Here is a 13720-nt window from a genome sequence, read left to right on the forward strand (position 1 = left end):
TGGGGGAAAGCGGGGGAGAAAAGGTAACCTAATACGACCAGCAGAGGGAGACAGGGTGAAAGGAAAGGACAGAAAGACACAACATGACAATACATGACAGTACCCCCCCACTCACCGAGCGCCTCCTGGCGCACTCGAGGAGGAAACCTGGCGGCAACGGAGGAAATCCTCGATCAGCGCACGGTCCAGCACGTCCCGAGAGGGAACCCAACTCCTCTCCTCAGGACCGTACCCCTCCCAATCTACGAGGTACTGGTGACCACGGCCCCGAGGACGCATGTCCAAAACCTTATCCCAACAGTCAAGCATGGTGCTGGGATTCTTAAGATCTGGGGCTGCTTTTCCTCATCTGGATCCGGATTACTCCACATCATCAAGGGAACCATGGATTCTGAGGTATACCAGGAGATTCTTGAACAGAGCATCAGGCCATCAGTCAAGGAGCTGAAGTTGGGTCGAAAATGTGGCTTCAAACAAGACAACGACCCAAAGTACTCAAGCAAATCTACCAAAGAATGGCTCACGAGAAAGAACATTTGTGTTTTGGATTGGCCAAGTCCAAGTCCTGACCTAAATCCAATCGAGATGCTGTGGCAGGACCTGAAACAGGAAGTTCATGCCAGACACCCCTCAAACCTCACTCAATTGGCTGAGTTCTGTAAGGGGGAGTGGGAAAAAATCCCTCAAAACAGATGTCAGAAACTGATTACTGGATATAGGAGACGTTTACTATCGCTGCTAATGGAGGTGCCACAAGCGATTGACTGAAGGAGTTCATGTATTTTGCACACATCAAATCTGAGTTTCTGTTAAATAAACCTCTTGTTAAATAAACAATGAAAATATATCATCATTTTTTGGTTTCTGTAACTTACGTGGAATGTTTTTCTTATGAATTGGGGTTTGGATAAGGATTTTATATGTTGATTTTATAGCAAAATAATGAACAGTCCTGTAGGGTTCACATACATTCAAGCAACACTGTATATCTTAGTGTACAGCAAGACACAGAGTAACTAGCAAAACGTAGCTAATAACACCTTAGTGCAACTACAGTAGCTAACTTTAAAGTGAATGTTCTACTTACAGATATGGTCTGGATTTTCTCTTGTAGCGTTTCAATCTGAAGAGAGAACAAAAATTGCGTTAGAAATGTGTGCAAAGACATCCTATCACGTGACCCAATACGAGTGTTGATACTGGGGCTTATGGTTTGGTTTAAGTACTTCGTAGTTTAGCTTACTATTGAGCGGTTATGGATCAGTATTTGGCAGGCTGTCTTAGGCTTACTTACATGTTGCTTTTCCTCATGTTTGCCTTGAATCAGGGCTTTGGTCCTGTGAAAAGACAAACACCAATGTGCATGTCATGTGAATGAGAACAAATCCTAATATGATCAAACTAATATCAAAATCCACTTACAGCTCGTTTAGAGTCTGTCTATACATCTTCTCAGTGCTGTGGAGTTTTTGATGTAGAGCGACATTCTTCTCTTCAAGCTGACAATTTTTGTCTGTTGCAAAGTAAACAGATATACATGTAAAGTAAAGAACATATCAATACAGAACAAAGTGATTCTGGCTGGTGAGACATATGTTGTGTGTTTGTAACATAGCCTACCCCGAAGACCCCTGTTCACCTCCTCCAGTGTGGTGTTGATCTGTAGAAGATTCTGCATTTTTAAGTGCTAGAGCAAACAACTGATCCATTGTAAAATATTATAGTATTTACAGTTTTGGGGTAAACTGAAAAGAGGGTCCTTTCTGTAATCACACCCATTCTTTTCATCTACTTATTTCAGTAACTTAACCAAATGTCTCCTAGCTTACACAAGACTATACATTAACTTACTAAGGTTGCATTCTTCATCACAGTGACCTCGATCTCAATGTTTTCCTCACTCTTGATATCTGTAACTAAGATGGGTATTTGATCAACAGATTAATGCACATTTAGTTGTAGATAACCCTGCATGGTTCTACCCTCGAACAATCCTGACAAGTAAGCTTAGTAGGTCGATAAACAGTTTGCAAACTTTCTACACACAGATCAAACTGTGTGATTTACTCACCGGTAGATTGGGTGTCGGTGGCACTAGGGATCCTGGCATCCCCACTGTGATTCTCTTTAAGTGGTTCCATCGGTCCCCACTGTTGGGAGCCATAACATAAACCCCATTAAGATAGCTCTTTATCATCATACCAAACCAGTGAGTTTGATTGAGCAGTAATGGACTTACAACAGCTTTCAGTTTCTGTATGCGTTCAGCACGCTCCTGGAGCTGGAGATGAAATGCCTCCATTTCTCCAGCTCTGATGTTCCATTGTTTCTTCATATCCTTGGGATAAAAGAGATGGGCTCAATGTTAACTGTGTGATAAACATCTGACCATGACAATTAAACAAATTGATGAATGGACTATACTTTGACCGTGAGTTAATAGTTCAAATACATTTTCACCGGTAGACCGGTAGTTTTTTGACTTTGCACCTATACAACTCCATACATTTCCAGAAACTAAACATTAGTCAATGTCAGTCCATTAGACCTGATGACACATTGGTCATACACTGTAGAGGGCAGGGAAACTAGTTAAAGGGGTTGAGGAATAATAGTTCTCTGACTGCTTACCTCCAGCTCCTGACTATCCTCCTGAGAGGACTGCAGGCATGCCCGCAACCTTTTCACTGGCGCGTCATAGTCCTTCAACTAAAGCCAACCAGATTTAGAACATAAGTTACAATTATCATGGAAAAGTATGTTATTCAAGTCCAGAATGTCCCAGGTCTGACTTATCTTCTGAAACGTACCAGTGTCTCCATTTCAGACAATTTAATCATTATGTCGCATTTCTTTTTCGATAGCTGGGCGAGTTTCACGTTTAGCTGTGTCTCAGTCACTGGCGATACAGATGGGAATATGAAATTAGTCTTGGTTCAGGCATGACTAAGGAGCTAAATCTACGGTATAAAATGTAAGTACAAAAGCTTTCTTCTCCTCATCTGAGCTACTTAATGAAAGGTAGGAAAACTCACATAGACGTAGCCTGCTTTTGATCTATGAGAAACAGAGACAAGGCAATGAGAACAACGTTCAAACATGGACTACATCATACATCATTAGAAGATCAATCAAACTGCAAAATGAGCCTTTCCCTCAATTCCTTTCATTTCCATAGGTAATTGAAGTGTATGAAAATGGTTGTAACATGGTAATAATACAAAAAGTTTACCGCAAGGACGGTCCTCCATAGTAATATCACACCAAGAACAATCAGGGCAGCAGGGAGAGTGAGCTGCCATCCCACTCCAGGATGGGTTGCTCCAAACCATTCCTCTTCTAGAGAGAAGAGAAACTGGACAAACAAACAAACAAATGTCACATTACCATTTATTATGGAATTCACATCAGATGGAATGGACTGTCAATGAGGTAGAAAGGTAGATTACCATAAAGGATCTCTGTGGGTACTATTTACCAGTGGTGTAAAGTACCTTAATAAAGTACAAATCTCACCAAAAACTACTCAAGTAGTACTTTTACTTTTAGCTGCACCAACATGTTCAACTGACAACCGAGGTCAGCCTGCAGGCTAGATAGCGAGATGTGCCAAATTAAGCCTCCCCAAAACACTGCACTAACCTGTTGGGCCAAATGTGAACCACCTTATGGGACTCCCGGGCACGGCCGGTAATGACACAGCCTGGTATCGAACCCCAGGCTGTAGTGATGCTTAGATCGCTGTGCCAATGGGGAGGCCCTAAATAATGTACTTTTCATTTCATACATCTTCCCTGACACCCAAAAGTACTTGTTACATTTTGAATGCTTAGCAGGACATTCACGCACTTATCAAGAGAACAGCCCTGGTCATCCTTACAGCCTCTGATGGCGGACTCACAAAACACACACACTTTGTTTGTAAAAGTGTGGGAGTGTGCTCCTGGCTATCCGTAAATTAAAACAACAAGAACATTGTGCCTTCTGGTTTTGTTAATACATGGAATTTGAAATTATTTATAGGCTACATTTACTTTTTATACTTCAGTAGTGTAACGACCCTGGGTTTTCATCGGAAATCGACGATGCCACTCGAACATGTTTTTGTGGCAGTAGATAGCGCGCCGGACCGCGGGCTCGAATGTCGAGGGTTCGAGACTTGCTCCTGCCTGTTTCATTACATTGGTGTCAGAAGTGATCGGACCTTGCATACACGACAGTGCGTGTGCTTGGCCGGTGAGCGCGTTCCTGTAAGACCTAGAGTCCCAAGCTAGCGAGAGGACGCGCTCTTTGAAAGGTAGGAGTAGTGTAACAACCCTGGGTTTATAAGCGCGGAAATCGATTCTGCCGCTCGAGCATGCTTTTGCTGCACAGTCGATAGCGCGCCGGACCTCGGGCTCGAAGACCTGCTCCCTGCCGTTTCATTACAGTATATTTAAAACCAAATACCTTTAGACTTTTATTTAAGTCGTATTTTACTGGGTGATTTTCACTTTTACTTGATTTTCTATTAAGGTATCTTAACTTTTATGTAGGACAATTGGGTACTTTTTCCACCACTGCTATTTAACTACTCTTTCAACCAAAGCCATTTCATATTTGCATTAAGCTCCATAGACTACACCAGCCACAAGCCCTTCACACTTCTACCATTATTAGCCTACTTCAATACTACAAGCAGGCACACATTATGTTCAGGAAATGTCCTTGTCTAGTTTTGTACTCAGGCCTACATCCTTTAGTCCTCCAAGAAAAAGCGCGAAGAAAATGTTAAGGTGAGTGAATGAGGACCCAAAAGCGAATTAACTTAAACAGAGCTTCTTTAATAACCAAACATAGGTAGGCTCAGATAGACCGGCAGATTCCGACAGGACAGGACAAGGTTACAGCAAACATGACGATAGTCTGGTTCAGGCATGAAACACAACAAACAAGAATCCGACAAAGACAGGAGCAGAAACAGAGAGAGATATAGGGACCTAATCAGAGGGAAAAAGGGAACAGGTGGGAAAAGGGGTGGATGAGGTAGTCAGAGGAGACAAGGAACAGCTGGGGGAAAGCGGGGGAGAAAAGGTAACCTAATACGACCAGCAGAGGGAGACAGGGTGAAAGGAAAGGACAGAAAGACACAACATGACAATACATGACAGTACCCCCCCCACTCACCGAGCGCCTCCTGGCGCACTCGAGGAGGAAACCTGGCGGCAACGGAGGAAATCCTCGATCAGCGCACGGTCCAGCACGTCCCGAGAGGGAACCCAACTCCTCTCCTCAGGACCGTACCCCTCCCAATCTACGAGGTACTGGTGACCACGGCCCCGAGGACGCATGTCCAAAATCCTGCGGACCCTGTAGATGGGTGCGCCCTCGACAAGGATGGGGGGGGGGGGGGAAGACGAGCGGGGGCGCGAAGAACGGGCTTGATACAGGAGACATGGAAGACCGGGTGGACGCGACGAAGGTATCGCGGAAGAAGAAGTCGAACTGCGACAGGATTAATGACCCGAGAAATACGGAACGGACCAATGAACCGCGGGGTCAACTTGCGAGAAGCCGTCTTAAGGGGAAGGTTCTGAGTGGAGAGCCAAACTCTCTGACCGCGACAATATCTAGGACTCTTAGTTCTACGCTTATTAGCAGCTCTCACAGTCTGCGTCCTATAACGGCAAAGTGCAGACCTGACCCTCTTCCAGGTGCGCTCGCAACGTTGGACAAAAGCCTGAGCGGAGGGGACGCTGGACTCGGCGAACTGAGATGAGAACAGCGGAGGCTGGTACCCGAGGCTACTCTGAAAAGGAGATAGCCCGGTCGCAGACGAAGGAAGCGAGTTGTGGGCGTATTCTGCCCAGGGGAGCTGTTCTGACCAAGACGCAGGGTTGCGAAAAGAAAGACTGCGTAAGATGCGACCAATAGTCTGATTGGCCCGTTCTGCTTGACCGTTAGACTGGGGGTGAAAGCCGGAAGAGAGACTGACGGAAGCCCCAATCAAACGGCAAAACTCCCTCCAAAATTGAGACGTGAATTGCGGACCTCTGTCCGAAACGACGTCTGACGGAAGGCCATGAATTCTGAAAACATTCTCGATGATGATTTGTGCCGTCTCTTTAGCAGAAGGAAGCTTAGCAAGGGGAATGAAATGAGCCGCCTTAGAGAACCTATCGACAACCGTAAGAATAACAGTCTTCCCCGCTGACGAAGGCAGTCCGGTGACAAAATCTAAGGCGATGTGAGACCACGGTCGAGAGGGAATGGGAAGCGGCCTGAGACGGCCGGCAGGAGGAGAGTTACCGGACTTAGTCTGCGCGCAGACCGAACAAGCAGCCACGAAACGACGCGTGTCATGCTCCCGGGTGGGCCACCAAAAACGCTGGCGAATGGAAGCAAGCGTACCCCGAACGCCAGGGTGGCCGGCTAACTTGGCAGAGTGAGCCCACTGAAGAACGGCCAGACGAGTAGGAACGGGAACGAAAAGAAGGTTCCTAGGACAAGCGCGCGGCGACGGAGTGTGAGTGAGCGCTTGCTTTACCTGCCTCTCAATTCCCCAGACAGTCAACCCGACAACACGCCCCTCAGGGAGAATCCCCTCGGGGTCAGTGGAGGCTACTGAAGAACTGAAGAGACGAGACAAAGCATCAGGCTTGGTGTTCTTAGAGCCCGGACGATAAGAAATCACGAACTCGAAACGAGCGAAAAACAGCGCCCAACGCGCCTGACGCGCATTAAGTCGTTTGGCAGAACGGATGTACTCAAGGTTCCTATGGTCAGTCCAAACGACAAAAGGAACGGTCGCCCCCTCCAACCACTGTCGCCATTCGCCTAGGGCTAACCGGATGGCGAGCAGTTCGCGGTTTCCCACATCATAGTTACGTTCCGACGGCGACAGGCGATGAGAAAAATACGCGCATGGGTGGACCTTGTCGTCAGAGAGGGAGCGCTGAGAAAGAATGGCTCCCACGCCCACCTCTGACGCGTCAACCTCGACAACGAACTGTCTAGAGACGTCAGGTGTAACAAGGATAGGAGCGGATGTAAAACGATTCTTGAGGAGATCAAAAGCTCCCTGGGCGGAAACGGACCACTTAAAGCACGTCTTGACAGAAGTAAGGGCTGTGAGAGGAGCTGCCACCTGACCGAAATTACGGATGAAACGACGATAGAAGTTCGCGAAGCCGAGAAAGCGCTGCAGCTCGATGCGTGACTTAGGGGCGGGCCAATCAATGACAGCTTGGACCTTAGCGGGATCCATCTTAATGCCTTCAGCGGAAATAACAGAACCGAGAAATGTGACGGAGGAGGCATGAAAAGTGCACTTCTCAGCCTTCACAAAAAGACAATTCTCTAAAAGGCGCTGGAGGACACGTCGAACGTGCTGAACATGAATCTGGAGTGACGGTGAAAAAAATCAGGATATCGTCAAGGTAAACGAAAACAAAGATGTTCAGCATGTCTCTCAGGACATCATTGACTAATGCCTGAAAGACAGCTGGAGCGTTAGCGAGGCCGAAAGGAAGAACCCGGTATTCAAAGTGCCCTAACGGAGTGTTAAACGCCGTCTTCCACTCGTCCCCCTCCCTGATGCGCACGAGATGGTAAGCGTTACGAAGGTCCAACTTAGTGAAAAACCTGGCTCCCTGCAGGATCTCGAAGGCTGAAGACATAAGAGGAAGCGGATAACGATTCTTCACTGTTATGTCATTCAGCCCTCGATAATCTATGCAGGGGCGCAGAGACCCGTCCTTCTTCTTGACAAAAAAAAACCCCGCTCCGGCGGGAGAGGAGGAGGGGACTATGGTACCGGCGTCAAGAGCTACAGACAAATAATCCTCGAGAGCCTTACGTTCGGGAGCCGACAGAGAGTATAGTCTACCCCGGGGGGGAGTGGTTCCCGGAAGGAGATCAATACTACAATCATACGACCGGTGTGGAGGAAGAGAGGTGGCCCTGGACCGACTGAACACCGTGCGCAGATCGTGATATTCCTCCGGCACCCCTGTCAAATCACCAGGCTCCTCCTGTGAAGAAGAGACAGAGGAAACAGGAGGGATAGCAGACATTAAACATTTCACATGACAAGAGACGTTCCAGGAGAGGATAGAATTACTAGACCAATTAATGGAAGGATTATGACAAACTAGCCAGGGATGGCCCAAAACAACAGGTGTAAAAGGTGAACGAAAAATTAAAAAAGAAATGGTTTCGCTATGATTACCAGAAACAGTGAGGGTTAAAGGTAGCGTCTCACGCTGAATCCTGGGGAGAGGACTACCATCCAGGGCGAACAAGGCCGTGGACTCCCTTAACTGTCTGAGAGGAATGTCATGTTCCCGAGCCCAGGTCTCGTCCATAAAACAGCCCTCCGCCCCAGAGTCTATTAAGGCACTGCAGGAAGCTGACGAACCGGTCCAGCGTAGATGGACCGACAAGGTAGTGCAGGATCTTGAAGGAGAGACAGGAGTAGTAGCGCTCACCAGTAGCCCTCCGCTTACTGATGAGCTCTGGCTTTTACTGGACATGAAGTGACAAAATGACCAGCAGAACCGCAATAGAGACAGAGGCGGTTGGTGATTCTCCGTTCCCTCTCCTTAGTCGAGATGCGGATACCTCCCAGCTGCATAGGCTCAGCTCCCGAGCCGGCAGAGGAAGATGGTAGTGATGCGGAGAGGAGGGCAACGGAGAGCGCGAGCTCCTTTCCACGAGCTCGGTGACGAAGATCAACCCGTCGCTCAATGCGAATAGCGAGTTCAATCAAGGAATCCACGCTGGAAGGAACCTCCCGGGAGAGAATCTCATCCTTTACCTCTGCGCGGAGACCCTCCAGAAGACGAGCGAGCAAGGCCGGCTCGTTCCAGCCACTGGAGGCAGCAAGAGTGCGAAACTCAATAGAGTAGTCTGTTATGGATCGATTGCCTTGACATAGGGAAGACAGGGCCCTGGAAGCCTCCTCCCCAAAAACAGATCGATCAAAAACCCGTATCATCTCCTCCTTAAAGTCCTGATACTGGTTAGTACACTCAGCCCTTGCCTCCCAGATTGCCGTGCCCCACTCACGAGCCCGTCCAGTAAGGAGAGATATGACGTAGGCGACACGAGCAGTGCTCCTGGCGTAAGTGTTGGGCTGGAGAGAAAACACAATATCACACTGGGTGAGGAACGAGCGGCATTCAGTGGGCTCCCCAGAGTAACACGGCGGGTTATTGATTCTGGGCTCCGGAGATTCGAAAGCCCTGGAAGTGGCCGGTGGATCGAGGCGGAGATGGTGAACCTGTTCTGTGAGGTTGGAGACTTGGGTGGCCAGGGTCTCAACGGCATGTCGAGCAGCAGACAATTCCTGCTCGTGTCTGCCTAGCATCGCTCCCTGGATCCCGACGGCTGAGTGGAGAGGATCCGAAGTCGCTGGGTCCATTCTTGGTCGGATTCTTCTGTTAAGGTGAGTGAATGAGGACCCAAAAGCGAATTAACTTAAACAGAGCTTCTTTAATAACCAAACATAGGTAGGCTCAGATAGACCGGCAGATTCCGACAGGACAGGACAAGGTTACAGCAAACATGACGATAGTCTGGTTCAGGCATGAAACACAACAAACAAGAATCCGACAAAGACAGGAGCAGAAACAGAGAGAGATATAGGGACCTAATCAGAGGGAAAAAGGGAACAGGTGGGAAAAGGGGTGGATGAGGTAGTCAGAGGAGACAAGGAACAGCTGGGGGAAAGCGGGGGAGAAAAGGTAACCTAATACGACCAGCAGAGGGAGACAGGGTGAAAGGAAAGGACAGAAAGACACAACATGACAATACATGACAGAAAATGGTAAATTGGCCAATCACTCCTTGTTCGGGTATCGTCATGGCGGGCCAAGGAGCACCAAACTCCGGTACACCTACTTCTTGATACACATCCATATCGATGACTGAACCAAAACACACAAGACTCTATTTTTTAACTGCATGCTTTGTGACATCATAATAGAGACATTGTCAAGCCGCACCCCTTGGTTACTGTTGCGAGGTCCGACATGGGTTTTTTCTTCCAGCAAAGCGCATTTCCGCATTGAAATGGGTGGAAGGCCTACGGGTCAAAATTATCTCAAACTGTGTTGACACTGATGATAAAATTAAACCCATTGTCAAGGAATGTTAGGCTCTTGATTGACAAGCTGACCCACCAACTATTGTATCATAGGCCTAATTATCACAATTCTTTAGCCAGCAGCTGAAGGTTCTGATTACAAAAATAACAAATAAAGGCAAAGTTTAGGGTCTAAAAAACTTTATTATTTAGTCATTTACTCATATTCAAAACCATAAGAGAATCATAACACTAGCCTAATTTCTAAAACATCAGGGAATAGGCTTACAGAATATAAAGTAGCCTATCTAAGATATTTTGGTTTAGCTCTTCAACAGTTGATCTTAGACAGTAGCCTAATCCCACATCCCAAATTTAATTTAGTTTAGTTAGTTAGTTTTAGTTTGGAAACACTCAATTCATTAAAAAAATACAATTATTTATTTTTAAAGAAATTGTCATCGCCTATACACAACCCTCCCATGCAAATGAATAACAGGTAGGTCTAAATATGTTTATTCTTAACTGCATACACATGTATTTCCAACAACCAACTCAGTAACATAAGCCTACAAGTGCTCAACATAAAATCTTGAGTGGTATGAACACACATCAGATAGGAATCAAATGTATAGGCCTAACAATACGTTAGGGACCAGACACCAGAGCATCTGTATTTAAACCTGCCTTCTTTAACAGGCAATTAACTTCAGTTTTTATGTTAAACCCAATGGATGCCTTTATGGATTTAAGTCAAACACTTATTATACTGAGTGACGAAGCAGACTCAGTGAGTCTCCGTCTGTCACGTCCTGACCTAAGTTCCTTTTTTATGTCTCTGTTTTAGTGTGGTCGGGGTGTGAGTTGGAGTGGGCATTCTTTGTTTTTGTTCTAGGTTTTGTATTTCTATGTTTGGCCTGGTATGGTTCCCAATCAGAGGCAGCTGTCGATCATTGTCTCTGATTGAGAACCATACTTAGTGGGAAAACAGGCTACCTATGTTTTGTGGGTAGTTGTTTTCTGTTTTTTGTGTCTGCACCAGACAGAACTGTTTCGGTTTCGTTCATTCTCTTTGTTGTTTTATAATTCAGTGTTCAGTTCAAAATAAAAAGATGAACACTTACCACGCTGCACCTGGGTCCTCACCTTCTTCCACCAACGACAGCCGTTACACCATCGTTACTAAAGCACGTTGTTGAATTTCACTTATATTGTTGGCTCTCCTTCTTATTTCCCTATAGGATATATATTTAGTCATTAATTTCCCCAAAGTAGGCTTATACATCTGGTTTTAATCAAATAAATTGGCCATTATCATGAGTATTTACCCTGCACAAATCTAATGTGTTGGGGAAATGTTGTTCTCGTTCTTCTCGTACTTGAGTGAAATATTTAAATACGTTAATTTACCCGTATATAATCCTCCAAGATAAGTTTACACCCGCAACCCTAACGAGAAAGAGCATTTGTTCTGCATTTCCCTTTCTTTGTAGGCTAATTTGCGTGTCTCGCTGAATGGACATCTATTCGTCCACTCTTGTCCTACTCGTGCTTCTGCTCAAAGCATTCAAGTGAACCATCTACGGCTTTGAAAATGTCCAGATGTTTTGGTTTCTTGGACAGCTCAGGTCCCTAAAGAGAGTCTGGGTTGCAAAGTGAGGACAAATCGACCTTCGCGTGGGGTTTTCCCGTCGCCAAAATAGCCCTGGAGACCTAGAAAATAGACTTCATCATAAGCCTACCATTTGGCTTTGGTAATTGATGGGATATGTGGCTTCCATGGAGGTCTTGGCAGGTAAGCCCCATGGAGTTGTATCTTACCTAATGGCAACAGAGCAGAAATCTGCATACAAAGGCATTTTTAAAGAGTTGGATGATATCTAATGAGACCTACCATATAAATGACATAAAACACGTGTCCAATTTAGCTTGGTTGATTTTAAAGAAGACTTCTTGCAGTTGTTTGATGGAATAAGGCATCTGGATTTATTTATTGTACTCTGCCTCACCCCGTGTCCTGAGAATAATTGTACCAAATGTACAATTGTATGCATTGCCTTCATATCTTGAGTAGTGCTTTGAAAGCTTTCAGAACTTTGCAGGTCTTCAAGAAGGGTTTGTTGGTCTTGGTTGTTTTTGGGGGCTTGGGGATGGTCTTGATCAGGAACCCAGGTTTTCCTATTTTCAGCTTCTTAGAGGTTAATTGAAAAATCCTAGAAAGGAATCACAGTTCTTAGAGAGGACTGCCCAAATTGTCCCTAACAGGATAGATCTTGACTAATGCCACGTTCACGTGCTATAATAGTTATCGAAAATTCCGAATTCAAACTAGGAAGTTTCCCTTGAACGGCCCTCCAAATCAGAATTACAAGTGGGAAACTGAGAAAAGCTGTTGCCGAGTTGTGAAGTTTCACCTCTGACCTTTTACCGTTTCAACCAAAAGATGACAGCAAATACATTTTTGACAACTACAACCCTGTCAAAATTTATAATTAGGCGACATTTGCCATTTGATAATGTAGCTAGTTTGGCCATATTGTCAATGTTAAGGATGCTAGCTAACGAAATTATGAGCAACGTCAGCTAGTTTATCAAGCTAGCTAAAATTGTATTGGTTGGATAATTATTCCAACCAAAAAGCACATGAATGAAACAGTCGTATTTCCTAGAAAGTAGGAAGTTCCGACGAGCACGTGAGCGTGGCATAAGCACTCAACTGACCACAATAAGGGGTTGTGTTTGTAGCGTTTAGTGTCATAGAATGTAAATTACGTTTTAGGGTTAAGGATGGGATGAAATTCCTTTCTATAGGACATAATTCAGATGTACACTCATCAATAATGTTTTTTTCTTTCGTTTTTAAAGGAGACCGATCTCCTGCTGTAGTAGGAAGTAGAGGCTAGGGAGAGAGGTAGGTGGATGAAGACTGAGAGGAAGAACACGGACAGACGTCGAGTAGTGACTAGAACCCGACGAAACCGTGGCATGGTCCAGTCGAGTTTTAGCACTCGACATGCCTCCGACAGTAATATATTTCAATAGAATTCATTGACTGTTGGACTCACCTCTGGCGGAGTAGCGCTGCCTCATTATTCTCCATGGCCAGAGCATGCTCAGCAGCAGAGGCTCTCCGCTAAAGACAATAAACGAATTACAGTACTACTTGAAAGTATGTGATCCTCTTGTGCAATTACAGATATATTGTAGTTTTTACATTAAAATCTTAATTGAATCAGAATCAGTCTTTTTGATCTGACATAACAGGTTAATATTTACCAATACCATATGTTGGTGAAGAAGAAATCATGCGTGTAGTAGAATGTTTTGTTTTTAAAGGAATTATTGCAGGTTCAAAAATAATTGAACACCAAGTTGCATTGGTTAAATCAGTAAGTATGTCGAATAAGGTGGGTACATAATTGGGTACCAAATGAACCAATAAAAGGAGAGATCGTTAGGACAGAGTTTGGGTGGGACTATGATAATAGAGATAAGAAACCTGGTCAGTTTGGTGTTACCCATCCAGGTGAATGCAAAGCACACCATGCCAAGAGGAAAGGAGATCTCAGAGGACATCAGGACGAGGGTAGTGAGAGCACATCAGTCTGGGAGAAGGCTATAAAATCCTCTTTAAAAGATTTGAGCTCAGTCCAC

At 45.4% G+C, this 13720-nt stretch overlaps 1 protein-coding gene across 1 annotated transcript; it reads right to left on the reverse strand.

The window, feature by feature from the left end:
* Positions 1–641: 641 nt before the first annotated feature.
* LOC118944734 (uncharacterized) lies at positions 642–13166 on the reverse strand. Its single transcript, XM_090223443.1, has 14 exons — positions 13132–13166; positions 12162–12279; positions 3233–3421; positions 3036–3057; positions 2811–2899; positions 2632–2709; positions 2240–2338; positions 2072–2150; positions 1852–1910; positions 1621–1660; positions 1423–1513; positions 1295–1337; positions 1088–1123; positions 642–656 (listed from the first exon to the last, which is right to left on the reverse strand). Exons 1-14 carry the CDS (start codon positions 13164–13166, stop codon positions 642–644), a joined length of 993 nt encoding a protein of 330 aa, XP_090079569.1.
* Between the last annotated feature and the right edge of the window lie 554 nt (positions 13167–13720).

This window comes from Oncorhynchus mykiss, chromosome 27 (genome assembly GCF_057628025.1).
Source record: "Oncorhynchus mykiss isolate SJ-2025 chromosome 27, ASM5762802v1, whole genome shotgun sequence".
In the NCBI taxonomy this organism is placed as follows: Eukaryota; Metazoa; Chordata; class Actinopteri; order Salmoniformes; family Salmonidae; genus Oncorhynchus; species Oncorhynchus mykiss.